Below are 25,856 nucleotides of genomic sequence, written 5' to 3' on the forward strand. Positions count from 1 at the left end.
AAACTGAAAATACTGCTTTTCTGTACATCCTCCGACTTAATATCCTAGCGATATTAAGTCGGAGGAACCGAAAATGTTAAAAAAAAAATAAAAAATTTTAATTTAAAAAAATTGTGCTGGCCAGTCAGGTTAGGAAACAGACGCTCGATTTTGCCGGTGCCGTTTTCCTAACCCATGGCTGCCAGCGGTTTCGGAAAATGGACGCTCCTAAAATTGAGCATCGATTTTCTGAACCTGCTGACAGCCACCTCTCCTGGGTTTCCACTGCTAAGGAGGCACTAGGGACGCACTATTGTCCCCAGTGCTTCCTTTTTAGCGCAATCCCTCATTTAAATACAGGATTGCGTGCCCAGGAGAGGTGGCTGGGCACGCATGGGGAGAGCGGGTGCTCAACACTGAGCACTCGTTTTCCTGTAGCCCTTACAGAATCGGCCTATATGAGCCAAGCGCTTCTGTGTGACTGTCAGCTTTCCCCCATCATCTGGTTTAAAAGCTGCTCTATCTCCTTTATAAACCTTAGTAGCAGCAGCCTGGTTCCACTCTGGTTAAGGTGGAGCCCATCCTTTAGGAATAGGCTCCTCCTTCCCCAAAATATCACCCAGTTACCCAACAAACCTAAAGCCCTCTTCCCCCATCCACACGAGGCTACGCAGTTCTGCCTGCCTTTGGGACCCTGCGCGTGGGATGCATTTACGAGAATGCTACCCCAGAGGTGCTGGATTTCAACTTTCTATCCAAAATCCTAAATTTGGCTTTAAACAAAAGTCCTAAACTCTCAGCATACTGTGCCAGTAAGAGCCCTGACTTTACAGTTCCTGGGGGCAGGGAGGAAGAACGAGGTAGGAAAACCTGGACTGGATTGGCCCGGGGAGTTAATTTAGCAAGCCCACATTTATCACAGAATGGTATCTTGGAATAATGGTTCTCAATCCAGTTCTTGGAATGCATCTAGCCTGTCATCCACAATAAATATGCATGAGGTAGTTTGCATCACTGTATGCAGATCTGACTCATGCATATTCATTCTGGACTGGCTAGATGTATCCTGAAGACTGGGTTGAGAAGCTCTGCCTTGGAAACGGGCGGGGAGTTTCCTGAATCACACTTCCAAGAGCGGTGTCACCCTGAGAACAAGGTTGAGAATGCCAGTCTCTCAGCTTCCTGTACCAAGCATGACTCTGGCATGAGAACAGCATGTTGCTCTGACAAATATTAAATTTTGTAACCACCAAGTCAGCCATTATTTCCTAAAGCTGTATTCCAGGGTTTATAATGTATTGCTATTATCAAAGACAGGACCCACAAGTCTCAGGATGCAATGACATGGGATTTAAGATGCACCAGCACTGGCTTAGCCTTGTCTAGCGCCAACGTGATTTGTTTCTTATGATATCCGGGATAGCCCAGGAGGGAGCTTGGGCCAGCCCTGATTTTCTAAATGCCCATATGGAGGTATTCTGGGGTCTGTCGTTCTTTTTTTGCCCTGCACCCTCAAGGGGAAACTGGACTATAAATCCCAGGTTGCTTGAACCAATCTATTTTAGCAAACTAACTCTCAATCTAGAGCACAGGTAGGCAACTTTATCTTTTGTTTATCTTTATTACAAATTTCTTAATCACCAATGAGAAAAAAACAGGCGGTATAGATAATAAAACATACATAATTAAATAAGAAATGAATAAAACAGCATAAAAACAAACAATACATAAAACATAAACTTTAAATACATAAAACAATAGATACTAACATCAGCCAACCTTAACAGAGTTAAAACATATAAAATAAATAATAAACCACAGAGTACCTTACAGCCAAACCTGTTTGATGGTAAATCAGATAACAATAAATAATCTAGCAGCAAAAAGCATGCTTGAAGAGAAAGCTCCTAAGCATCGACTTAAATGTTTTAAAACAATCCAGTTACCTTTGGTTCTTGAGTGCCACAAACAGGTCTGGTTTTCAGTATATACACAATGAGGTCAATATTCAAAAGCCATATAGATGGATAACTCACAAGTTATCCGTCTAAATGGAAAATGTGACATATTCAGCCACTTATCCATCTAAACTATAGCCAGATAAAAAAGGGACATTTTGGGGCCATTCTGTGGCGTGACAAAGTTATCTGGCTAACTCAGCTGATTTTCAACAAAAACCAGCTAAGTTATCTGGCCTTGTGTGGCCAAATAACGTTACACTTCACTGGCTATATATTTAAAAGAATATAGCCGGTTAAGAAGCGGCTCGGTGGGAAAAAGGGAAAACCAAACCCAAGGCCTGCAGGCCCAAACCTTTACCTGCCTCTCTCACACCCGAACTCCAAAAACCCTGTGAGGCCAAACTTGCCACCCTCTCGTCAAAAGCGCTCTGTTTTCAGGATTCAAAAAATATTTCAGGTTCACGAATCCTTGCAATTTATCCCTCCTCCTCCACCTCTCTACTCTCACTTCCTGTTTTTTATTTGGTAGCATCTGGTGTCCAGGCCTCTCCCCCCCCCCCCAGATACCCCAACCCTTTCCCTATTATCCCCTCCCCCTCAGGTACCTTAGGGTTTTATATTTCTTCGGCCTCCTACTGCGATCCAGGCCCGGCACCTCCGCATATGCCTCCAACCCAGTAGCCTAGCGATGGCAGACGCGCCGGGCCCAGACCGTGGTAGGACGCTACCACAATCCGGGTGAAGGAAAACAAAAACGTAAGGTTCCAGGGAGGGGGGGATAGTAAGGCAAGGCTTGAGGTATCGGGAGGAGGGAAGGGAGGCCCTGGTCACCAAATGCTAGCATTTAAAAAACAGGAAGCGGGAGCAGGAGGGTGGGGGAGGACTTGTGCCCCTATATTTCTTTAAAATCCTGAACACGGAGCGTGGCAAGTTTGACCCCGCAGGGCTTTTAGAGTTTGGGTGGGAGGGAGGCAGGTAAAGGTTTTGGCCTGCAGGCCCACAATTTTTTTATTTCCACTGAGCCGCTACTTATCCAGCTACATTCTTTTAAATACAGCCGGTTAAGGGTAAACTTATCTGGCCACACATGGAGGGATAACTTTATACATGACCAGTGATATTCAAAAAGAATATCCATTTATGTTTGCAGTTAACCAGCTAAGTGTAGTCGAATAAGTTTAATTGGGGATATTGAGTGGGTCGTTTATCTCACTGAATATGCAGAACAAGTTATCTGGCTAATTTTACCAAGATAACTTGCCCACTAAATGGCCTGCTGAATATTGGCCTCAATGAATCCGCATGAGATATATCTGCATGCAGTGGAGGCAGTACATGCAAATACAGCTCATACGAAGCCATTGTGGACATCCTGAGAACCGGAGCTGTTTTGGCATTCCAGGATCAGAGTTGCCTACCCCTGCTCCAGAGATTTTGGTGCAGACCTGGTTTTGTTCGACCATCTCTTCAGGTGCTGTCTACTCCTGGTCAAACTGACATGGACTTAGGCCACACACTTTTTGCTCCAAGTAAATATTTCATTTTATTTATATATTCCAAAGTCTTGAAATCATATTTTCAGATGGAAAACAACTGGGGCTGCCACCTGATTCCTAAATAACAACCTGATCCAGCCCTTATTTTTACCCTATTGCATACATGGATCTAAACTTCTGATTAGCCCACTGACTTCCCCAAGAAAATGTATCTACCGATTCCTATATGCACTGGGAATAAAGTCAGGGCAGCCTGTTCCTTATAACATACAGCCAGTTATCAACTCAGCAGCAGCAGCAGCAAACTCCAGGAGGGCACAAAGTGTTACACAGCTGTTAACATCAGGCTTCCTCTGTCTTCCCACAGTGAGGCCATCCCTGGCACCATGCATTTTGTCTTTAGGTGCAACAGGTACAAGTGAGCCATTATTTTCTAAGCAGGCTCTGATTTCTGAACTGCCTGGTAGGTAACTACAGAAATATACAGTGTTTAGAAAGGAGGAGGAGGATGTTAGGGTTACCAGATGATCCAGGTCACTAGAGGCAGACTCGGCCAGTCAAGTTTTACATTCCTATCCCAATGAAGGTGTTTCTACCAAAAGGCAAATCAGAGCTGAATACAATGGGGCAAAACCAGAGAAGTAGGTTAGCCTGTGGGGATTTACCTTGGTGAGGCGGCTAGCCTATTCCAGTCAGGCCTCAAATCAGAGGGCCCGGGTGGCCGGTATCAGAGCTGCCAGGCGATCTAGTGTCTGAAGGAAGATTTGAAAGTCTTTCCTGCTTTTGTGACATGTCCCCCCCCCCCCCCCCCCCCCCCCCGATGCATTTTGGTATGGGAAGAGGCAGGACTACTAAAGCAGAACAGACTAGGATGTAAATTCAAAATCCTGCACTGGCCCAGGACTCCCTCCTAGAAGAAGGTATTTCAGCATGAATAAATCATTTTGTCATTATTAGCCACAATACCCTGGGACGGGTCACCCGTTATTATAACCTGCAGCCTTGCTCCCTGCAGTATGCTAGCTATAATAGCCTCTTTCTCAGACTCCCTCAGGCCCGCCTGCGAAAAGAATGTGAAACTCAGCGTCCTGACACATGCAGGCAGGGGACAAGCTCCAGGGACAGGCTCCTTGCCTAAAGCAGGCTGGGCATTGTGGTCATCTGCTCTTCTCATGAAACCTTTAACTACTCCATTTCTAAGACAATAGACTGGGGCAGTTTTTAAGCCTTGACGTTTCTGAAAATGATGTTTCTTCCACCAGCACATGAGAAAGAGCTGTGGCACTTTTTTTTTTTTTTTCCTTTCTGATGTGATGATACTGTTTGTGATGGAATAAACAGGTCTGGAGATACTGTTATTTAAAGGAGAGATTTTTTTTTTAAAACGAAGCTTTGTTGCCAACAGAATTGGCGGGATAAGGCTGAAGGCTTAGTGGTAGCAGCAGCAGCAGCAGCAGCAGCAGCAGCAGCTGGGGTCTAGTCTCCAAGGCAGGAGTGATAATGAGAGCATCCTACTGCTGTACTGGCACTAGATGAGCTTTGTGGGGAAATGTGTGCCACCTCCTCGTTCATGGCTGGCTAATCTGTGATGGGGCATTGAGTTAACAGTTGTTTCAGGAATGATGAGATTTTGATTGAGGCACTGCAGACCTATCAGTGAGATGAAGGTGCTGGGGGGAGGAGGGGGAGGGGCGGCCTGGGGGTAGAACTGAGAGACAAGGACGAAAGAATCCTGTCCTCGGGGAAGTGGATCTCCAAGATCCCCTGAGATATGAGCACTAACCTTACAGCAGCACAAAGACAGAATGCTGGACAATACCAGGAAAAACATTGTTTTGGTGTTGAAATAATGAAATCAACTTCATAAAACACATGTTCTTAATTCAGAATCGGTCCTCAAAAATGAGGATAAGATAAATCTTTTCCCAAGGGCCTGTGTGGGCTGAAGAGAAAGAGGATATTTTGTCCTATAATAACCCTGTGACTGATTACAATAATTTAAATACTCTACAACTTTTACACTTTATTTCAGCTGGCCACTGAAATCAAGCTTTGGCAAAAAATTGAGATGATGATATGGGTTGTAAGTAGGCATGGGGAAGAGTCAGTGGTCTAATACCACCAGACCAGTGAAAAGCTCCACATCTTTAATCCCCTCCAGTCACACCTTTCATTGTAAGATAAATACTGCTGTCCCCAGATCCTGGTGGTGTTGGTGTTAGGCTGTGGTTGGCATGGATGAGTCCTTCCGTACTGTAAGATCAGAACTAGCCATGGCTTTATAAGGATCAGCTTTGCCAGGAACCTACACACAATATAATGCCAACCGAAGAGAAGATCCATCAGATGTTGGATGGAGGCATAACACAGGGCTGGAAGTTAGATCACCAAGATGTACACGAGCAGGAGGGATGAAAGCCACCTCTCTGGGCAACAGAGCACTGTCACTCACAATGTCTGTGGCTTAGAAGTGGATCTGCACCTCCTCCAGGAGCACGGAGGCCAAAGCTGGTGGCCCAGGATCCCGGTGGGATGAAAAGAGTTGAGTAGCTTGGTCAGTTTTGGCAATCTCCACTTCCTCATAGTAATAAGGCACTCCAGGGCATGTACTGCTGCCCTTGCACTACACATCACAGGCAAGTTTTGAGGTTTTAGCAGACCTTCCAGCTTGCTGATTCTTTAATGAGAAGGAACTGTGTGGTTCTTTCATTCAGAAAGACAAAACTTAAAAGCTATAGAGAACTAATTTGGCTGATAGTGAGGGAGAAGCTGTTGACGTAGTTGGCTGGGAGTGAGCATGCAAAGCCAAGCAGCAGCAGCAACCAAAGCCGGGCGCAGGCTGGCATGCATCAAATAGGGGTGGAAGGAATGGACAAAGATGTTCTCCTTCTGCTGCCAGGTCACACACAGTGTATGGTGTACAGATCAAGGCATGGAAAATGTGCAAACAAGGCTAGCACATTAATAAAGAAGCCAGGGGTGGGGGGTGAGGAAGGAAGCCTTCCATATCCATACGGCGTGCCAGCAGACTGTCCAGCCTGGGACTATTCTCCTCACACACGGGAGGACTGAGAGAAGATTAAAAGTATCAGTGGGCAGGCTCTAAGAGAAGCTGATGATCTTTAATTGTCACATTTAGGGTCAGGAAGGAAGCTTTTATTTTTTGCTGTGCTGTAAAATTAGTGGAAGCCAGGGTTCAAATCTCACCTCTCCCACTGACGCTCCTTGTGAACCTTGGGCAAATCATTTCACCCTTCCATTGCCTCAGATACCAACTTCGATTGTGAACTCTCTGGGATAGCGAAATGCCTACAGTACCTGAATGTAACTCACCTTGACCTTGGGTTTGGAAAGGAGACTATTAAATCTCATATCCAAAAATCAAGTACAGACACCCATTGAGTGTTCTTGCCTTCCTCTGAATTATTGGAAGAGGGTGAAGTCGGGACATGGTGATTTCCTGCCAGGTCATGCCAGATCACTAACATGTAACCTTTATAAACTGGCAGCTGTTTCCCCATTGCAGCCGATCTAGAATATATAGGCCACTGCTGGCCCTGACTCAGGCCTTTATGTCAGAAAACACTTATTTGGGTGTTCCTGGTCTTCGAATTACCCAACCAACTATGGCCTCAATTCAGCAAAATCCCTGAGTCACGTAAATGGCTAACTCACTGCAGATAATCAGCCTGCTACAATTTTTCCTAGGCTGCACAAAAGATACTTGGGCCAGCTAGGGGGTTATTCTGCTGTGTCAAGGGAGATTTCCATATATGTTTTGCATCCTTCCTAACTAGTGTTGCCAACTTTCAAACATTTAAAAATTGGCTGGCCAGCCTTGTCCCTCTCTCCCACCTCATCTCTCCTCCTCCACATCCACCTCTCCCCCTGCAAACCTTTTCTTATGGTGCAGGAGCCATCCTGTAGTGGTGTCGGGGCTTAGTCTGAGAAGTGAGCCAGCACTGCAGGGGCCCAGCCTCCTTTCTCAATCCTCAGCCTGCACGCCTGTTGCAGGTGGGCCTAGGACAGCCCTTGCATAATAAGAAATGGCTATGGGATAGGCTGGGAGGATGGCTTGGGGAGAGACAGAAGGGGGTTTTGCGGGCGTGGAGACCGGGGGGGGGGGGGGGGGGGGGTTGGCAGAAGGTTGACAATTAGATTGCCAGTTTAAAGGTCCTGCTAGCTGCTGGCCTCTCTTAATTCAGATCAACCAGACCCACTGAATACTGACTAATCGGCAACCCTATTCCAAATTTCACAAAGCAGAAGCCGTTTTGCAGTTGCCAACCAGGTTTTCAGATAAAATTTATATTTCTGAAAGTGAAATTAATAACAGCGCTCCTCAGTTTTTGAAACAAGATATTTGGAAGTTGATTTCAGGATTTTTAGCTTTGTAGGTTTATTCATAGGTTAATCATCCCTCCAGATCAAAATGAGCTGAGGCTCTGAGTAGCACTGAACTGGGACAATCAGAAGATCTGCTCAGAGGCAGAAAATCTCAGATGTTTGCAGGCCAGTGGAACTCACCATGAAGTGCCTTATTACTGCTAAACCATGGCTCTGCGGTTCTCAGAATGCAGGGCCTTGTGCGCATTCCAACCATCAGCTGGCTCAGATCCTGCCTTCCAGTGGGAGTTCACAAGGTCACCCCTGTGTGACTGAGTGACCATAAATCCATGGGTTACTAAGCAAAGCGTCAGCCAATCCAGTTGCTTCACTGAGGATGTTACAGTTCGTGATTTAATTCTGCACTACTGCAAAGTGACATAGGATGAATCCCCCCTCCCCCCCCCACACACACACACACGAGGAGAGACCCAGGCATCCTGGAGGCTACATGATGGTGCAGGAAGACAGCGGATTGCGAATTTGGCAGGTACAGGCTGCACCACAATACTGGCGGAAGGTCTGGTAGCAGCTCCGATCGGCATCGCTGCTCCACTGGACAGGATTGGTGGAGAGGGCCTCCGCGGGCAGTTTGTTGAGGATGCTAGTGTTCACTGCTAGTGCCGCCAGGCCGTAGTCCGTGAAGAGCACCGTCTCTCGCTTGCAGGTGGGGCAAGAGATGAACTTGTACTTGGGGCAGGACTCGTAGAGGATCTGCAGGCACTCCTCGCACACAGAGTGCAGGCAGGAGAGGATCCGCGGCCGCTTGTTGGTGAAGTTGTACGTGTGCCCACAGGTGGGGCACTCCAGGGGCTCGCAGGGCGTCGACGGGTGCAGCACGTACTGGTTGACGATCACCTCGTCCGATGGCGTTTTGCGGTGGTAGCAGATTTCTGAGCTGGCTTTGCGCTGGCCTGGGTAGATCTTCTCGCGGCGGGGCGGGGGCGGAGTTCTCGCCAGCCCCAGGGAGCTCTGGGCACTCTCCAGGGCAGGGATGTCGCTGCAGGCTTGGTTGACAATGATTTCGGACTCCGAGGGCCAGGCCCGCTTGGCGACCAGAGGGGGCTCCCTGCGTGGTGGAGGCGCATACCGCTGCTGAGTGCTCTGGCACTCCGAGAACTTCTCAGCCGGGATGATCTTCATGCTCTCCATTTTGATAATGACCTGCTGCCCTTTCAGACACGACATGAGGATTTTTTTCACATTACTGTCCACAACTCTGCTTTGTCCAAGGATCGCCTGCATGTGGCTGGAATATGCTTGAGCCAGTCCCAGATTTAAATGGGCCTGGGATAGGAAAGGATTGCAGGAAAAGGAAGTCAGAGCAGGTGTTTAAACTTTTCCGTGTCCTTCCTCTGTGTTGCAACTTGATGTTAAAGAAATCCTATGCTTCTCCCGTTGTAATCTATGGGACTATTTTGTGTGAGCTGTTAGAAATAATACTTTTGAAAACTAACACTGTAAACCTTTATCATAATTATTATAATCTTTCCCAAATTCTGATCCCACGGCTTTATTATGCCTGCAAGTTCTTGCAATACTACAGTACCTAGTACTGGATTGCTCAAGATGTTTAACTAGGGGAAATCAGTTTGCAAGAGCCATGGCACCAATTTTCAACCTTGTTTCAATGCGGCCAGCTGGGAAAAGGTAAAGAATGCCAATGTTCCTCCTGGAAGGAATGTAATGCAATCAGTCTAAAGGCCAGAGGTATGCAGCAGGGAGACATGCCAGGGTTGTTATGTACCTTCCTGCAGGTGCTCCTCCCCTTGCTTTAGGTCTGTTTATGGGTGAGGGCTGGTCAGACCTGAGGAATGCACTGGTGAATTCTTTTGCTCTGACTTGCAGACTTTTCACACTCCAGAGTCAATTGCATGGTAAAAGCCTAAAGTTGCCCGGGGCAAGTAGCCAGGAGTTGGCCCATATTGTGGCATTCAGATGTACTAACCATGTATTCACAGGGATGAGACAGTGCCTTCTGACTGGACTGAATATTGCCAGGACTTTGGAATTGGACTACCCTGGGGCTATAATCACAAATCATTCACACTACTGCTTCTCAGAGTCTCAGTCCTGGCTCCCTCTCAGATCTTCGGCGTCTCAGATTCAGCTCCTTTTCAGCTAAAAATACAAACACAAAGAATAAAGATTTGTATAATATTTTAATTAGGGAATACCGTTAAACATCAGAATCAAGCTGCATGTTCATATTCACGTGCATTTCATATAAAACACTCATAATCTCATTAAACTACTACAGTGAACCATTTCCCTTCTGTAAAGCTCTGGTAGCTAGCTGGATAGTCTGGGGTGAATTATAATTCTCTTCAATACAGTTGGCATCAGAGACCAATGCTAACATCACTGGATACTGACTGCCACAGAATTATCATTGTAGTGGCAACCATATTATGAAAAGGTATTTTACCATAAAAATGGAGTGGGGGGAATCCTTCCACAAATATTACCCCTGGAATTCAGAATCTGTGACTTCTGTGTTGGACCCCAGTATCATTCATGAAATCCTAGTAGTCAATTTCTTATCATGTGATATGGAGGCAGCCAATGAGTCTCCTTCCTACATGGTTCATTTTCCTAAATTATATTACGCTTCTATCAATATGAATCCCTGACTTCACAATGATTTCACTAGTCTTTTAAAATAAGACGTTCATGTTTGCTATTGACTGGTTCATGTATTAGGCAATAGTTAATATAATTTTATAAAATTTTTACCTCCTAGAACCAAGAGCCGCATCTTGAAGCTGCCTCCGTATTGCTCAGGCAGTTCTTGCACTGCCTGAGCGTATGAGACAGATTATGGGAACTGAAGGCTTATGAGAAGTGTGGATGACTGGGTTGGTAACCAGGATTAAAGCCCTGACAATGAGGTTACTGCTGCTTATTTCTATACTGTTACTAAATAGACACAACTCTATAGCATTATGCTACTGCTCACAAGTTCCATTTTTGGGCAGCCACTTTTCAGTGTGTTCTTCAGGTGGATACAGTGACCTTAGATGCTGGAATGCTAGTAACCACTATCGCTTCATATTGGAGGTTTTTGCTTCAAGACATAATGGCACTCAGTGCCCTCTACCTTTGGTGTCAACTTGAGGTACTACATTGCAGTGGGCCATTTTATTACCAGATAGGCATAGTGTGAAGGCTCTGCAACTAAAAAGGTCTCTGACATAAGGTCCTCACCAACCTAGACATATATTCTCATACCCCTCTGTACAGCTGGGGTGTTGCCAACCCAACTCCCTGCCTCATTAGATTTCAGTCCAATACTTGTTTTCCAAGGTCTCATCCCAGTTCCTTCTTAGCCTCATCCAGCTATACTGTAGAGATAACAGCAAGAAAATCAGCCAGACCAAAGTATCATGGTGGGCTGGTAAGACTTTGTGAAGCCACAGAAGTCATGTGGCTTGTAAAAACAATCTTACAGTGATGGATGAGTGCATCACAGTATCAGCTCTCATTGAGGGTCAGCGTGTTCAGGACCTATTGCTGCTTTAAGGTATTTTCGGTCCATAAATATTACTTTTATTCTTCTGGTGTAAAGTGAAGGGCTTGTGGATATTTCACTGCTAACATGAACATTTTTCTTCCTGTGAGTGTAAGACCCCACTGGGAACCTTACTAAGGAGTATGTCCCTGTAGAAGATTCATGCTATGCAGTGTAGGCCGGAGGAATGTAACATCTGTCCACAGCACACACACTAGAGGTTGCTTAGGGCAGGATTGGACATCTATTTCTATATCAGAGAGTGATCCCTAGTGGATTTTGTTGTTTTCTATCTCCTGCTTCTCTGTATTTGATATATAGGCCAAAATCTTGGTGAAAAGCCTAGATGTAGGATGAGGGATTGTCTGCTAGCTCACACCCAGTGGCTAATGGATTATTTCTCTCTTTTCAATTTTGTTTTGGAGGGAAGTTTTTTCCACCCTTCCTTTCCAGGAGAGAAGAGAGAGGTTACCCAAGTTTTTGATGAAAACCTCTGGTCCTCTGAGGTGGGATGGGAGGGGAAAACTTTTTCAACTGGAGCCACTTCACTGGCTATTGACTGTACCAGGGGCTGGAGGCAGGGGGCCCTTGGGAGCTCCTTAAATGGGGATGGGGGAATCTGAGGCCCCCCTTGGAGGTTGTATGTCAGATATAGTTCTCTCTCACACACTCTCTCTCTCATTCACCTTCTTTCTCGCTGCCTCTTTTCCTCTCTCTCTCATGCTCTCTCACCCTCTGTCACTATTCCTCTCACTCTCCCATGCATCCTCTCACTATTTCTCTCCCTCTCTCTCATGCTCTGTTCTTTCATTCTCCTCCTCTCTCATTCACTCATTCTCTTCTGCTCTCTCACTTTCCTACTCACCCTCTCCTACTCTCTCTCGCTCCCATTTTTCTTCCCACTTTCTCCTCACTCTCCTACTAACCCTCTTCTTCTCTCCCACTCTTTCACTCACACTCTTCCTCTCACTATCACTTTCTCTCCCTCAATCTTCCTTTCTCTCTTTCTCTCTTTCCCTGTCACAGTTCCTCTCAGTCTTCTACTCATTCTCTTCCTCTCACTCACTCCCCCTCACTTTCTTCCTCTCTCATTTTCTCTCTCTCCTACTCAATTTCTCTTTCTCAATCTCCCACTCACCTTTCCCATTATTATCTCCCACTCTGTTCCCCTCTCTTACATTCCCTTCCTCACTTTCCCACTCAATCCCTCTCTCTACCCTATACACCCTCTTTCTTTCTCTCTGTCACACTTTCTTCCTCTCCCTCTCTCACATTCTGCTCTCCCAGCCCCAGCCCCTTCCTCTCACACTGCTGACCTGCCTGAGTGCCTGCTGCAGTCCCTGGAGTCACAGCTTCAGTTCATAATTAGTTCCATGCCCCACTGATGCTCTCCTTGCTTTCCTGCAGCAGCATTTTCACACCACTCCATGATAGCCTGAGATTCTGCAAGAGCCCCTAGCTAGGGTGATGAAGCAGGAGGAGGAGGAAAGCGGGGAAGTAAAAGTGTTGGGAATCACTCAAACAAATGGTACTGGAACCCACAAGGGTTGGAATGACACTTGACCTAGTGCTCATAAATGGGAATAATGTCTCTAATGTATGGGTCAAGGGTCACCTGAGCATCAGTGATCATCAGTCACTATGGTTCAATATTGCAGCCAGGAGAAAGAGAAGATCCAAGCTTTGACCTTCAAAAATACAGACTGTCAAAATGCTGGTAGAAGAGCTATAAGTTTGGGAGAAAATGGGCAAGGTGGAACAACAGTGGGCCAAATTAAAAGGAGATATTATAGACGCAATAAACCTATATGTTTGAAAAGTAAGCAAAAGTAAAAGGATAAAGAAACCAATCTAGTTCTCAAAGTAGGTGGCTGAAACAATAAAGACAAAAAGAACAGTATTCAAAAAATACAAAGGATCCCAAAAAGAGGAAAACAGGGAAGAATATTTGGTGAAATTGAAGGAGACAAAGAAAGAAATTAGGAAAGCAAAAGGTCATGTGGAAGAAAGGATTTCCATAGAGGTAAAGCAAGATGACAAACATTTTTCAGATACAGCTCAGAAAGAAGGGAAGCCCAAGGTGGTATGGTGAAATTGAAAGGTGAAAATCCAGTTGGAGCACCGAGAGGAGAGGATCACCTTGCTGGTGGCTGAAGAGACTTGGTAAGTACTACTTGGGGAAATTTTAGAACTTAAAGGTTTTGGGGAGAAGTGTAAACTATTGGGGTATATTATTTAATGTATTTGTATGTCTATATTAAATAGGTATTCAGAAGGCAGGCAAAAACCAGGAGTTTGTATGTTCTGTATTAAATAGGTAGTCAGAAGAAAGGAAAAAACCAGGAGTTTGTGTGTTTGTATTAAATAGCTAGTCAGAAGGCAGACAAAAGCCAGGAATTTGTGTGTTTGAATTAAATAGCTGGTTAGAAGGCAGGCAAAAACCATGAGTTTGTGTGTTTGTCTTTCCCTTTCACATTAAAAAAAATTAGCTTAAACTCAGGATTGCCCCAGGCCTCCTTGTAGGTCACTACTAGATAGATAGTGAATACACTAATAAATTTAAAGGACCCCCCCAATTGTAAGCATTCCTGCCTACCATAGCAACCTAAACTTAACTAGGAACTGAACAACATTAAAATGAAGACAGCAGTCCAACAGCAAGAGGGGGATTTCTAGTCTTTTACATTGAGTATCACATGTATGATTTTTTCCCCATTGGTGAGAGGTTGTATGTATGCACCCAGTGCAAAGAGCTCCTGGCTCTCAGGGAACAAGTCCGATCTCTGCAGGCCAGAGTAGCAGACCTGGAGGAGCTGAGGCAGACAGAGAGGTGTATAGATGAGATTTACAGGGACATAGTAGCCAAGTCCCAACTCGAGTCTGGCAGCCCTAGTGCTGCCTTAGAGAAGGGAAGTCTCCTGGTCAGAGAGCATCAAACAGGTGCAGTAGGAAATGATCCTGTAGCAAGGACCTGTTCTCCAGGTGGTGCATTGTCCTCTCACACCGAGGATGTGTCATCCAGGAAGAAAGGGTTAGGAGGCCAGAATAGTTGGTGATTTGATTATTAGGAATGTAGACAGCTGGGTGGCTGGAGAGCATGAGGATCACCTGGTAACATGCCTACCTGGTGTGAAGTCGGCTGTCATGATACATGTGGGCACCAACAACATAGGAAAATGTGGGAGGGAGGTTCTGGAAGCCAAATTTAGGCTCTTAGGGCTAGATTCATCAAACTATCGCATGCAATAGGAAGAGGGTTGTGTTTTATGGTAATAGCCTATTTATCACAATGTGCGCTATCTTAGCACTTTGCATAGGTATTGCCACAAACGAGAGAGAGAGAGAGAGAGAGAGAACCTAGCTAAAAGGCCCTTCTAGTTGTTAGGAGGCCCACCTAGTCACTCAAGGTGAGGTTTAGGTAGTAGTGTAGGGGTTATGGGCCACCTTGACATGCAGAGTGAGACGTACGAACAGAACGGTGCATTCTTGTGAAGATTTGATGATCTTCAGAGTGAGGAAACTCACACAAAGATGGGATTTGTACAATGTTCTCTCAACCTAGCTTGTTGGGCTCTCAACCTGGGTAATGCGTGCAAAAAGGCCATAACGCGAGTTTGAAAATAACACCCTTAGGTGGAAACCTGAAATCCAGAACCTCCAGGGTCGCATTCTCTGAAATGCTCCCTGTTCCCCACGCAGGTCCCCAGAGGCAGGGAGAGCTCCGGAGTCCCAATGCGTGGATGAGACGATGGTGCAAGGAAGAGGGATTCAGTTTTTTAAGGAAATTGGGAACCTTTTGGGGAAGGGGGGAGTCTTTTCTGAAGGGAGGGGTTCCACTCTGGTTAAGGTGGAACCCCTCCCTTCAGGCTGCTGGCGCTAACCTTTAAAAAAGGAGATAGAGCAGCTTTTAAACTAGAATAAGGGGGAAAGCCAAAGGTCACTCAGAAGTGCATGGTTCGGAGGAAGGTATCTTCGAAAGATACTAATGAAGCTGTTAGGATTTGTGGGTTTGTGGGCCCCTGGGCCAAGGTGAGAGATGGTACCGCCCACGGGGAGGAGCCCCGTGAGCCTCATCGTCGGGAGGCGAGGTTTCAGCTGTGAGGTGCGTAGAGCAACAGGTGCTGGAGAGAGAGAGGAGAGGCAGAGGAAGCTAGGGAGAGTGACCCCAGGTGGTGGGGTCACGGAACGTCAGTGCAGGTTGCTGACATCAGTACTAGTTTGAGAGTCCTTGAAACTTTATTAGAGAAGTAGAGTGACACTGCCCGCGGAGCGGGGAGGGTGGCAAAAGACACAAGGCACTGGGGAGCCCCAGGGTCTGTGAAGTGGGGTATACCCATGGAGAAGTCCTCTGTAGTGATGATACGGTAATGGTCCGCACAGCAGGGTACACCGATGATGGTCCTCAGAAGTGATGATATGGCAAGGGTCTGCAGAACGGGGCACACCAATGAGGGTTCCTCAGTAGCAATGGTACGGCAATGGTCTGTAGAGTGGGGTACACCAACGAGGGTTCCTCAGTAGCGATGGTACGGCAATGGTCCATAGCGGGGTTCACAGATGAGGGGTCCTCAGTAGTAATGGTACAGCAATGGTCCAGAGAGGCGGGATACTCACTGTAGCAGAGTGGAAGTTCCAGAGAAGGCCCTGGGGAACGGAGCAGGCAGAAGTCCAAGGCGGAAGGCCCTCTGAGGAGCGGATAGCCAGAGACAGGAAGGGCCCCCGAGGAGCGGGTACCCGGAACGTCTCAAGCCACAGAAGCAGGAGCTGGACAAGCGACTGAAGCGAGCGAAGCGGATTCAGCAATGAGGGAACTCATTGCCAAGTTGTACGTAGGCAGGGCCAGCCAGCTTAAGAGTCCTTGAAGAATGACGTCATCCAAGGGGGACGCCCCCGAGGTTCCCGCTATGACGTGCATAAGACTGGCCAGGTGGCGTGCGCGGGCGCCTAAGGAACTCCGAGGGCAAGATGGCGGTTGGCAGCATCCACGCCGTCCAGGGGGGTCCGGAAACCAGGGTGTGTAGGCTGGCGATAGCTGGCGGAGGCCGCGAGTCGACCCAGAGGAGTCAGTGTAGTCAAGCAAGAGGTGAGCAACAGCGGTCACAGCTGTCTGCAACCGACGGCCATAACAGAAGCATTAGAGTTAGGGCATTCCAACAGAAGAGGTTCCAATAATAGGAAAAGTAAATCCATGTGCCTATAAGTAAAGAATCACCTGAGCTAAAAGATTCCTTTTATCCCAGTCAACTGAAAAGTAGAATGTTAATACAAACAAAAAACACACTTCTCAGAAGACTGAGAAGTAAGATGGGAGAGTTAGAGTGAATAGCAGTGAATGATGACTTGGACTTAACTGGCATCTCAGAGACATGGTGGAAGGAGGATAACCAATGAGATAGTGCTATATACCAGGGTACAATTTATATCGCAATGACAGAGAGGAGCATCTTGGTGGCGGGGTGGCGCTTTATGTCCGGGATGGCATAGAGTCCAACAGGATAAACATCCTGCATGAGACTAAATGCACAATCAAATCTTTATGGGTAGAAATCCCTTGTGTGTTGGGGAAGAGTATAGTGATAGGAGTATACTACCATCCACCTGGCCAAGATGGTGAGACGAACAGTGAAATGCTAAGAGAAATAAGGGAAGCTAACCAAATTGGTAGTGCAGTAATAATGGGAGATTTCAATTACCCCAATATTGACTGGGTAAGTGTAACATCAGGTTATGCTTGAGAGAGAAAGTTCCTGGATGGAATAAATGACAGTTATATGGAGCAACTGGTTCATAAACCGATGAGAGAGGGAACAATTTTAGATCTAATTCTCAGTGGAGCGCAGGATTTGGTGAGAGAGGTAATGGTGGTGGGGTCGCTTGGCAATAGTGATCTTAATATGATCAAATTTGAATTAATGACTGGAAGGGGGAGAGTAAATAAATCCATAGCTCTAGCATTAAACCTTCAAAAGGGAAACTTTGATAAAATGAGAAAAATAATTTAAAAATATGAAAAGTGCAGCTATAAACTTAAGAGTGTGCAACAGGTGTGGACATTGTTAAAAAATACCATCTTAGAAGCACAGTCCAGATGTATTCCATGCATTAAGAAAGGTGGAAGGAAGCAAACGATTACCGGCATGGTTAAAAAGTGAGGTGAAAGTGGCTATTTTAGCCAAAAATCTTCATTCAAAAACTGGAAGAAGGAACCATCAGAAGAAAATAGGATACAGTGTAAGCATTGGCAAGTTAAATGTAAGACATTGATAAGAAGGGCTAAGAAAGAATTTGAAAAGAAATTGGCCACAGAAGCAAAACTCATAATAAAAACTTTTAAAAATATATGTGAAGCAGAAATCCTGCAAGGGAGTCAGTTGGACCATTAGATGATCGAGGGGTTAAAGGGGCACTTAGGGAAGGTAAGGCCTTCGTGGAAAGACTAAACAAATTCTTTGCATCAGTCTTTACTAAGAGGATGTTGGGGAGATACCCGTTCTGGAGACTGTTTTCAAGGGTGATGATTCAAATGAATTGAACCAAATCATGGTGAACCTGGAAGATGTAATAGGCCAGATTGACAAAATGAAGAGTAGTAAATCATCTGGACCAGATGGTATACACCCCAGGGTTCTGAAAGATCTCAAAAATGAAATTTCAGACCTATTACATTTAATTTGCAATCTATTTTTAAAATCATCCATTGTACCTGAAGACTGGAAGCTAGCCAATTGTTGCGTCCGTCGCTGCTCGACGCCCTCACTCCGCCCTCTTTACCTCTGTGGCAACTCCCTCCGGGTCTGATGGACGGTTAGCAGCTGCGGCGTCTTCTGGCTGTCTCCCTCCGGCATCCCCAGACCGGCTCGACGCTACGGATCCGCCATGTTCCTGATGATGTAGGGCGCGCGCTCCGATTGATGTACCAGCAAGGGCGCGAACCTCGGGGGTGTCCCCCCTGAGATGACGTTATCCGCTTCCAATATAAAAGGTCTCTGTATTTGCTAAACTAATCAAGTTAGTAAAGGGGGATTGCTTCGCTTTACTCCCAAGCTACTCTGCCTCCTTGGACTTGCCAGGGGTACCCGCTCCTCGGGGGCCTTGCTCTCTTTTCTTTATTTCAGATAGGAACCGGTACTCGCTCCTCGAGGGCCCATGTTCCTGAACACTCTGAAGATTCTCTACTGCCTGGAAGCTATCGCAGATACAGACATTTGTGAGTTACCATTGCTCTCTCAGAGCTTTCCCTGGAACCAGGTACTCACTCCTGGAAGGCCTAACCCTTTCCAGCTACTGAGCTTCCTAAAGACCTTATGTGAGTTTCGTCATCTAGTTCTGGCTATGAACAAAGCATACCCTGTCTACTCACTATCTATAGTTTCTCTACAGCTCAGCAGCCCTGGGATCGCTGTTCCAGTACCTGAGGGACTTCAGCCCTGCCGGGCATATCAGCTCACTACTGCCACCTCTGGTGGTTCTACTAACCTGTCTAATAAAATAATTATCTGCGTCTGTCTCCGTACTCAAGCCTAGCCGGTGGTCCCTCTCAGGATATCCTCCTGGGGGTGCAGTCATCTGCTATTGGCCCAAGGATCCACCTATCTACATTCCTCTACAGCTGAGTGCCCTCTCCAAGCACTCTGCTGGTAACAGATTGCTACTCCTTCTCCATCAGGAGTCTTCAGCAACAGATTCATAACAGATTGCTACTCCGCAGTCTAAACCCTAACAGATTGTTTACTACTCCCTCTACAGGAGCTGAGCATATCAGATTTCTACTCCTCCTTCCACAGGAGCAGATTTATTTCAGATTGCTAACTCCTCCCTTCTTGAGGAGTAGATCATACAGATTGCTAACTCCTCCCTTCCTCAGGAGTCAAAGCATAACAAGATTGCTAACTCCTCCTCCCTCAGGAGTCGAAGCATAACACCAATGTAACCCTTATATTTAGAAAGGGCTCCAGGGGTGATCTGAAAAACTAATCACAGGTGAGCCTGACTTCAGTGCTGGGAAAAATCGTGGAAACTGTTATAAAGAATAAAATCACATAACATTTAGATAGATATGGTTTAATGGGACACAGCCAGCATGGATTTATCCAAGGAAAGTCTTGCCTCACAAATCTACATTTTTTTGAAGGAGTGAATAAACATGTGGACAAAGATGAACCAGTAGATGTGGCATATTTGGATTTTCAGAAGACATTCGACAAAGTCCCTCATGAGAGTTTTCTAAGAAAACTAAAAAGTCATGAGATAGGAGGCGATGTCCTTTTGTGGATTGCAAGCTGGTTAAAAGATAGGAAACAGAGAGTAGGATTAAATGGTCTGTTTTCACAGTGAAAAAAGGTAAACAGTGGAGTGCCTCAGGGATCTGTACTTGGACCAGTGCTTTTTAATATATTTATAAATGATCTGGAAAGGGGTGCAATGAGTGAAGTGATCCAATTTGCGGTTGACAAAAAATTATGCAGAGTAGTTACATCTCAAGCAGAGTGTGATAAATTGCAGGAGGACCTTGTGAGAGAGGAAGATTGGGTTTCCAAATTCAGATGAAATTTAATGTGGACAAGTGCAAGGTGCTGCATATAGGGAAAAATAACCCATGCTGTAGTTACACGATGTTGGGTTCCATCTTAGGAGTTACCATCTAGGAAAGAGATCTAGGCGTCAGGAAAGAGGAGTTACCATCTAGGAAAGAGATCTAGCTGCCTAGCAACTCCACTAAACACAACTCCATCAAAAAATGAGCGCTATCCTCCGCTGGACCACATCACTGGAACTCTCTCCCACCTGACATACGCCAGGAACATTGTCATCTCACATTCAGAAAAAAATTGAAAACTTGGCTCTTCGCCCAAGCGTTTCACTGAAGAAACCCATGGTATCTGCAAGGACCTCCAGTTTCACTAAGGAGCTGCTTTTCTTGAACTACCCGAGTATATTAACTTTTCAATTGAATCTCCACTATGTAAATTTGTATTTAAGTTTACCAGAGAAGCAACTGCTCCTTGCTTAGCGACTCTTTTATACATTTAGAATAGAAATTGTTAATCTATCCCTTTTTCTTCTAAAAGCCATGTTCGACGTCCCTGTTTTAATGTAACTTTCGCTTCCTATGTTAACTGGTTCCCCCCCTTGTTTATTGTAAACCGGTACGATAAGACCTTGTCTTGAGCATCGGTATATTAAAAGAACTTAAATAAATAAATAGTGGATAATATGTGGAAATTGTCGGCTCAGTGTGCTGTGGTGGTCAAAAAAGCAAACAGAATGTTAGGAATTATTAGAAAGGGAATGACAAATAAAACAGTCTCAATCACACAAAAACCCACACACACAAATTATGTACTCCAATACACCACAATGTAAACAATCCCAACGAAATAATGTACTGGTCTCTTTTTTACATACAGCACTCTGTCGCCATCCTGCGTTTCTTTTGTTTACTTAATTTTTCTAGTTATCTTAAAAAGTCTATACGAAAATTATAGGGAACTCCCAACTAATATCGCACAACCAATGATGAATACTTATCCACAGTGAAAAGGTCCCAAAAGTCCCGACATGGCCATGTTTCGGACCGGAGTCCTGCTTCAGGGGAAATCACGGAAACCAATTCGACGATCCTTAGCTCAATACCATCAATGCGGCGATTCCATCTGTGCAATTACTTTTCAACTGCGGGCTGCAATTTCACCCACCTCAATAAACAGTCTGCCATAATGCCTCTGTATTGCTCCATGGTGAGACTGCACCTCGAATACTGTGTGCAATTCTAGTTGCCGCATCTCAAAAAAGATATAGTTGCACTGGAGAAAGTGCAGAGAAGGGTGACCAAAATATGATAAGGGGCATCGAATGGCTGCCCTATGAGGAAAGGCTAAAGAGGCTAGGATTGTTCAGTTTGGAGAAGAGACGACTGAGGGGGGATAAGATAAAGGTCTACAAAATAATGAAAGTACATGAACAAGTTAATGTAAATCGGTTATTTACTCTCAGATAACAGAAGGCCTAGGGGCACTCCATAAAGTTAGCAAGTAGCACATTTAAAACAAATCAGAGAAAATTCTTTTTCTCTCTGGGGTAGATTTTCAGACGAGCGCGAACAGCCTACTTTTGTTTGCGCTCCAGGCGCAAACAAAAGTACGCTGGATTTTAGTAGATACGCGCGTAGTCGCGCGTATCGGCTAAAATCCTGGATCGGCGCGCGCAAGGCTATCGATTTCGTATAGCCTGCGCGCGCCGAGCCGCGCAGCCTACCCCCGTTCCCTCCTAGGCCGCTCCGAAATCGGAGCGGCCTAGAAGGGAACTTTCCTTTGCCCTCCCCTCACCTTCCCCTCCCTTCCCCTACCTAACCCACCCGCCCGGCCCTGTCTAAACCCCCATCCTACCTTTGTCGGGGGATTTACGCCTCCCGGAGGGAGGCGTAAATCCCCGCGCGCCAGCGGGCCTCCTGCGCGCCGGGCCGCTACCTGGGGGCGGGTACGGAGGGCGCGGCCACGCCCCCGGGCCGTAGCCACGCCCCCGTACCCGCCCCCAAAACGCTGCCGACACGCCCCCGCAACGCCGCGCGCTCCGGCCCCGCCCCCCGACACGCCTCCCGACACGCCCACTCCGAAAACCCCGGGACTTACGCGAGTCCCGGGGTTCTGCGCGCGCCGGTGAGCCTATGTAAAATAGGCTCACCGGCGCGCAGGGCCCTGCTCGCGTAAATCCGCCCGGTTTTGGGCGGATTTACGCGAGCAGGGCTCTGAAAATCCGCCCCTCAGTGCATAGTTAAGCTCTGGAATTCACTGCCAGAGGATGTGGTTACGGCAGTTACTGTAACTGGCTTTATAGCAGGTTTGGATAAGTTCCTAGAGGAGAAGTCCATAAACTGCTATTAATAGAAACATAGAAACATAGAAACATAGAAATGACGGCAGAAGAAGACCGAATGGCCCATCCAGTCTGCCCAGCAAGCCTCACACATTTTTTCTCTCATTCTTATCTGTTACTCTTAGCTCCTTGTTCTATTCCCCTTCCACCCCCACCATTAATGTAGAGAGCAGTGATGGAGCTGCATGCAAGTGAAATATCTAGCTTGATTAGTTAGGGGTAGTAGGGGCAGTAACTGCCGCGATAAGCAAGCTACACCCATGCTTATTTGTTTTACCTAGACTATGTTGTACAGCTCTTGTTGGTTTTTTTTTACTTCTCCCCTGCTGTAGAAGCAGAGAGCCATGCTGCTTCAATAAGGAATAGTAGCTTGGAATCTATTTAATGTTTGGGTACTTGCCAGGTACTTGTAATGTGGACTATTCACTGTTGGACACAGGATGCTGGGCTTGATGGAACCTTGGCCTGACCCAGTATAGCATATTTTATATTCTTATATTAAGAGGCAATGTGTGGAGAAAGACAAAGAAATATTAAACAAATACTTCAGATCAGTGTTCACGAAAGAAGAGCTCAGAAAAGGACCGTTGCTGGTTCACAGGATTATAGATAGGAGTGGGGTAGTTGCAACCCCATTTACAGTGGAGAATGTATGGGAGGAGCTAAGAAAACTGAAAGTGAACAAGGCCATGGGGCGGGATGTGATACATCCCAGGACACTAAGAGAGCTCAAAGCTGTGCTGGTGGATCTGCCTAAAGACTTGTTCAATAGATCTCTGGAAATGGGAATGGTGCTGCAGGACTGGAGATGAGCGGTTGCTTTCCTACTTCACAAGAGTAGCAGAAGAGAGGAGGCCGGTTAGCCTCACCTCAGTGGTGGAAAAATGAATGTAGACTCTGCTGAAGGAAAGGTTAGTGAACTATCTCCGATGTAGTGGGTTGTTGGATCCAAGACAGCATGGATTCATTAGGGGAAGGTCCTGTCAGACAAATCTGGTTGATTTTTTTGATTGGATGACTAGAGAATTGGATCAAGGAAGAGCGCTCAATGTGATTTACTTGGAATTCAGCAAAGCTTTTGATACAGTCCTGCATAAGAGGCTTATGAATAAAATGAGAAGCTTGGGAGTGGGCGCCAAGGTGGTAGAGTGGATTTCTAACTGGTTGACTGACAGGAGACCCTGTGTAATGGGAAATGGAACCTACTCTGAGGAAAGAATGGTGTTGAGTGGAGTGGCTCAAGGATCAGTTTTGGGACCGATTCTTCAATATTTTCAAGAACAAAATTCCAGAAGAAATATAGAAGGTAATTTGTCTTTTTGTGAATGATTCTAAGATTTGCAACAGAGTGGACACACCTGAAGGAGTAGAAAGAATGAAAAGTGATTGAAGAGTGGTTGGAGATTTGGCAGATGGGATTAAACTAAGAAATGCAGAGTCATGCATCTGGGGTGCAGTAATCCAAAAGAGCTGGATACGATGGGGGGCAAAAGACTGATGTGCACAGACCTCGAGAAGGACCTTCGGATGACAGTGTCTGTGGAACTGAAGGCAGCAAGCTATGTGACAAGGAGATAGCGATAGCTAGAAGGATGCTAGGCCACATAGGGAGAAGGATAACAAGTAAGAAAAAGGAGGTGATAATGCCCTTATATAAGTCCTTGGTGAGACCTCACCTGGACTAGTGTGCTCAGTTCTAGAGACTGTATCACAAAAGAGGTGGAGACAGGATGGAAGCAGTCCAGAAACATTGTGACCAAAATGGTGTGGGGTCTGTATTGGATGACTTATGAGGAAATGCTGAAGGATTTAAATATGTATACCCTGGAGGAGAGGAGATGGAGGCCTTCAGATACATGAAAGGTATTAATGATGCACAGACTTCCAACCTTTTCTGTTGAAAAGGAAACTGTAGAACTAGGAATCATGAACTGAAACTCCAGGGGGACAACTCAGAACCAGCATCAGGAAATATTTCTTCATGGAGAGGGTAGTGGATGCTTGGAATGCCCTCCTTGAAGAGGTGGTGAGGATGAAAACAGTAAATGACTTCAAAAGGGCATGGGATAAATAATGTGGATCCTTAAATTCCTGATGTTGGAAATGAAAAAAGGGTGAATGGGGGTAACCTGCATGAAGTGGCAGTTACAACCCTTAAAAGAATGCATGGGGGTAACTGTATGGAGCTTCAATGATGACTTTTATCAGAAGGCATAGGGATAACTACATGGAGACACAGTTACTAGCCTTAACAGAAGGCATGGGGGTAACCTGTACAGAGCGTCAGTTACTACTATAAGCATTTTGCTGGGCAGACTGGATGGACCATTTGGCCTTTATCTGCTGTCATTACTATGTTACTATGTTGTTATGTAATTCTGACATGATCCGTGGTGTCTGGATTCCAGTGGAAGGCAGGGGAGAAGCAGACTACAATCCCCATGGAGCCCTGCAGAGGGGAGAGGTAAAGTCACGGCCTCCTCAGGCCATTGGTTACCAAGGAATGGGGAGGTTCCCTGGCCATTCACTTCTAGGGAACAGAGGCAGAGCTTCACAGCCATTGACTACTAGGAGGGCATGTGGCATTCTTCACATAACATGGAACTAGGGTTGCCAACTGACTTCAGATTTTCAGGATAGTTTGATCCAGTTCTGGTTTTATCCCATTGCATGCTGGGACTTATTCTGATTTCCCAATTGCATTCCCTAAGAAAAGCAAGACTATAAGTGCCTGGCATTCAAGAGAGTAAAACCAAGACTGAATCAACCTGTCCTGTAAACCTGGAGCCAGTTGGCAACTCCTCATGGAACAAATGCAAAGGTCTTCCTCTTCCACTCTTCAGCTCCAGATTCCAATGATTGGCTCCAGCCCCCAATATCATCCTCAATCTGCTTGATGTGCATGACATGGGGCCATTGATGATGACCTCGGGTAGGCAGCTTGAAGATGGCATCAGTGGGATGGAGATAAGGAAACTGAGGATACAAGTAGCTGTGCTATAAAAAATGTGGTGAGGGGCCACTTTTGGCCTATGTGTCATAGTTTGCTCACTTCTGTTCTAAGGTTTGGCCACTTGCAAAACAAGACTTGAAAGTATTTTTTGTAAGTGGTTTTTTTTTTGTTTTTTTTTTACTGGCTGGAGGTTGCTTTAAGTTTTGGGAAACCTTGCAATTCACCTCTGTGTCACTTTGCCAAACTCTCCTGGACAGACCATTTCAAAATATACCTACTCCAACCCTTGAATAAAGCAAAACTTGACAGGACCATGAAACTTATTGCCCAACCTCACACCTCATTTTGGACTCCCTCCTCCACCCATACCAGAATCAACCCCCTTCTCCATCCATGATTACCTTAGTACATAGTTGAAACTTGCACCTCAAAATGGCCATAGATAAAATCGTCCCTGAAAACTCATCAACATCAAAAATTCCAAATCAACCCTTTGGTTCACCTCAGACTTAAAAGCACTGAAAAGAACAGGTAGAAAGCTGGACGGAAAATGGCACAAATCAAATTCTGATCTTGACAAGACTAAACGCAGGCAACATTACATGACCTACCACAAGGCTGATAATGAAGAAAGAGCACCCACTATACAAAAACAATCAATCAAGAAGAATTCACCTAGAGAGTTATTCCAGAACATA

At 45.8% G+C, this 25,856-nt stretch overlaps 1 protein-coding gene across 1 annotated transcript in view; it reads right to left on the minus strand.

Annotated features, from left to right (window-relative positions):
• Nucleotides 1-4,674: 4,674 nt before the first annotated feature.
• The window catches only part of RNF208 (ring finger protein 208), a 31,619-nt gene continuing 10,437 nt past the window's right edge, over nt 4,675-25,856 (minus strand). Inside the window, exon 2 of the mRNA XM_029612341.1 lies at nt 4,675-9,943. Coding sequence (XP_029468201.1) covers nt 8,270-9,067 — 798 coding nt within the window. The 5' untranslated portion in view covers nt 9,068-9,943 and the 3' untranslated portion in view covers nt 4,675-8,269. The remainder of the gene's footprint in view (nt 9,944-25,856) is intronic.

The sequence above is a fragment of the Rhinatrema bivittatum genome, chromosome 8, assembly GCF_901001135.1.
Source record: "Rhinatrema bivittatum chromosome 8, aRhiBiv1.1, whole genome shotgun sequence".
Lineage (NCBI taxonomy): Eukaryota > Metazoa > Chordata > Amphibia > Gymnophiona > Rhinatrematidae > Rhinatrema > Rhinatrema bivittatum.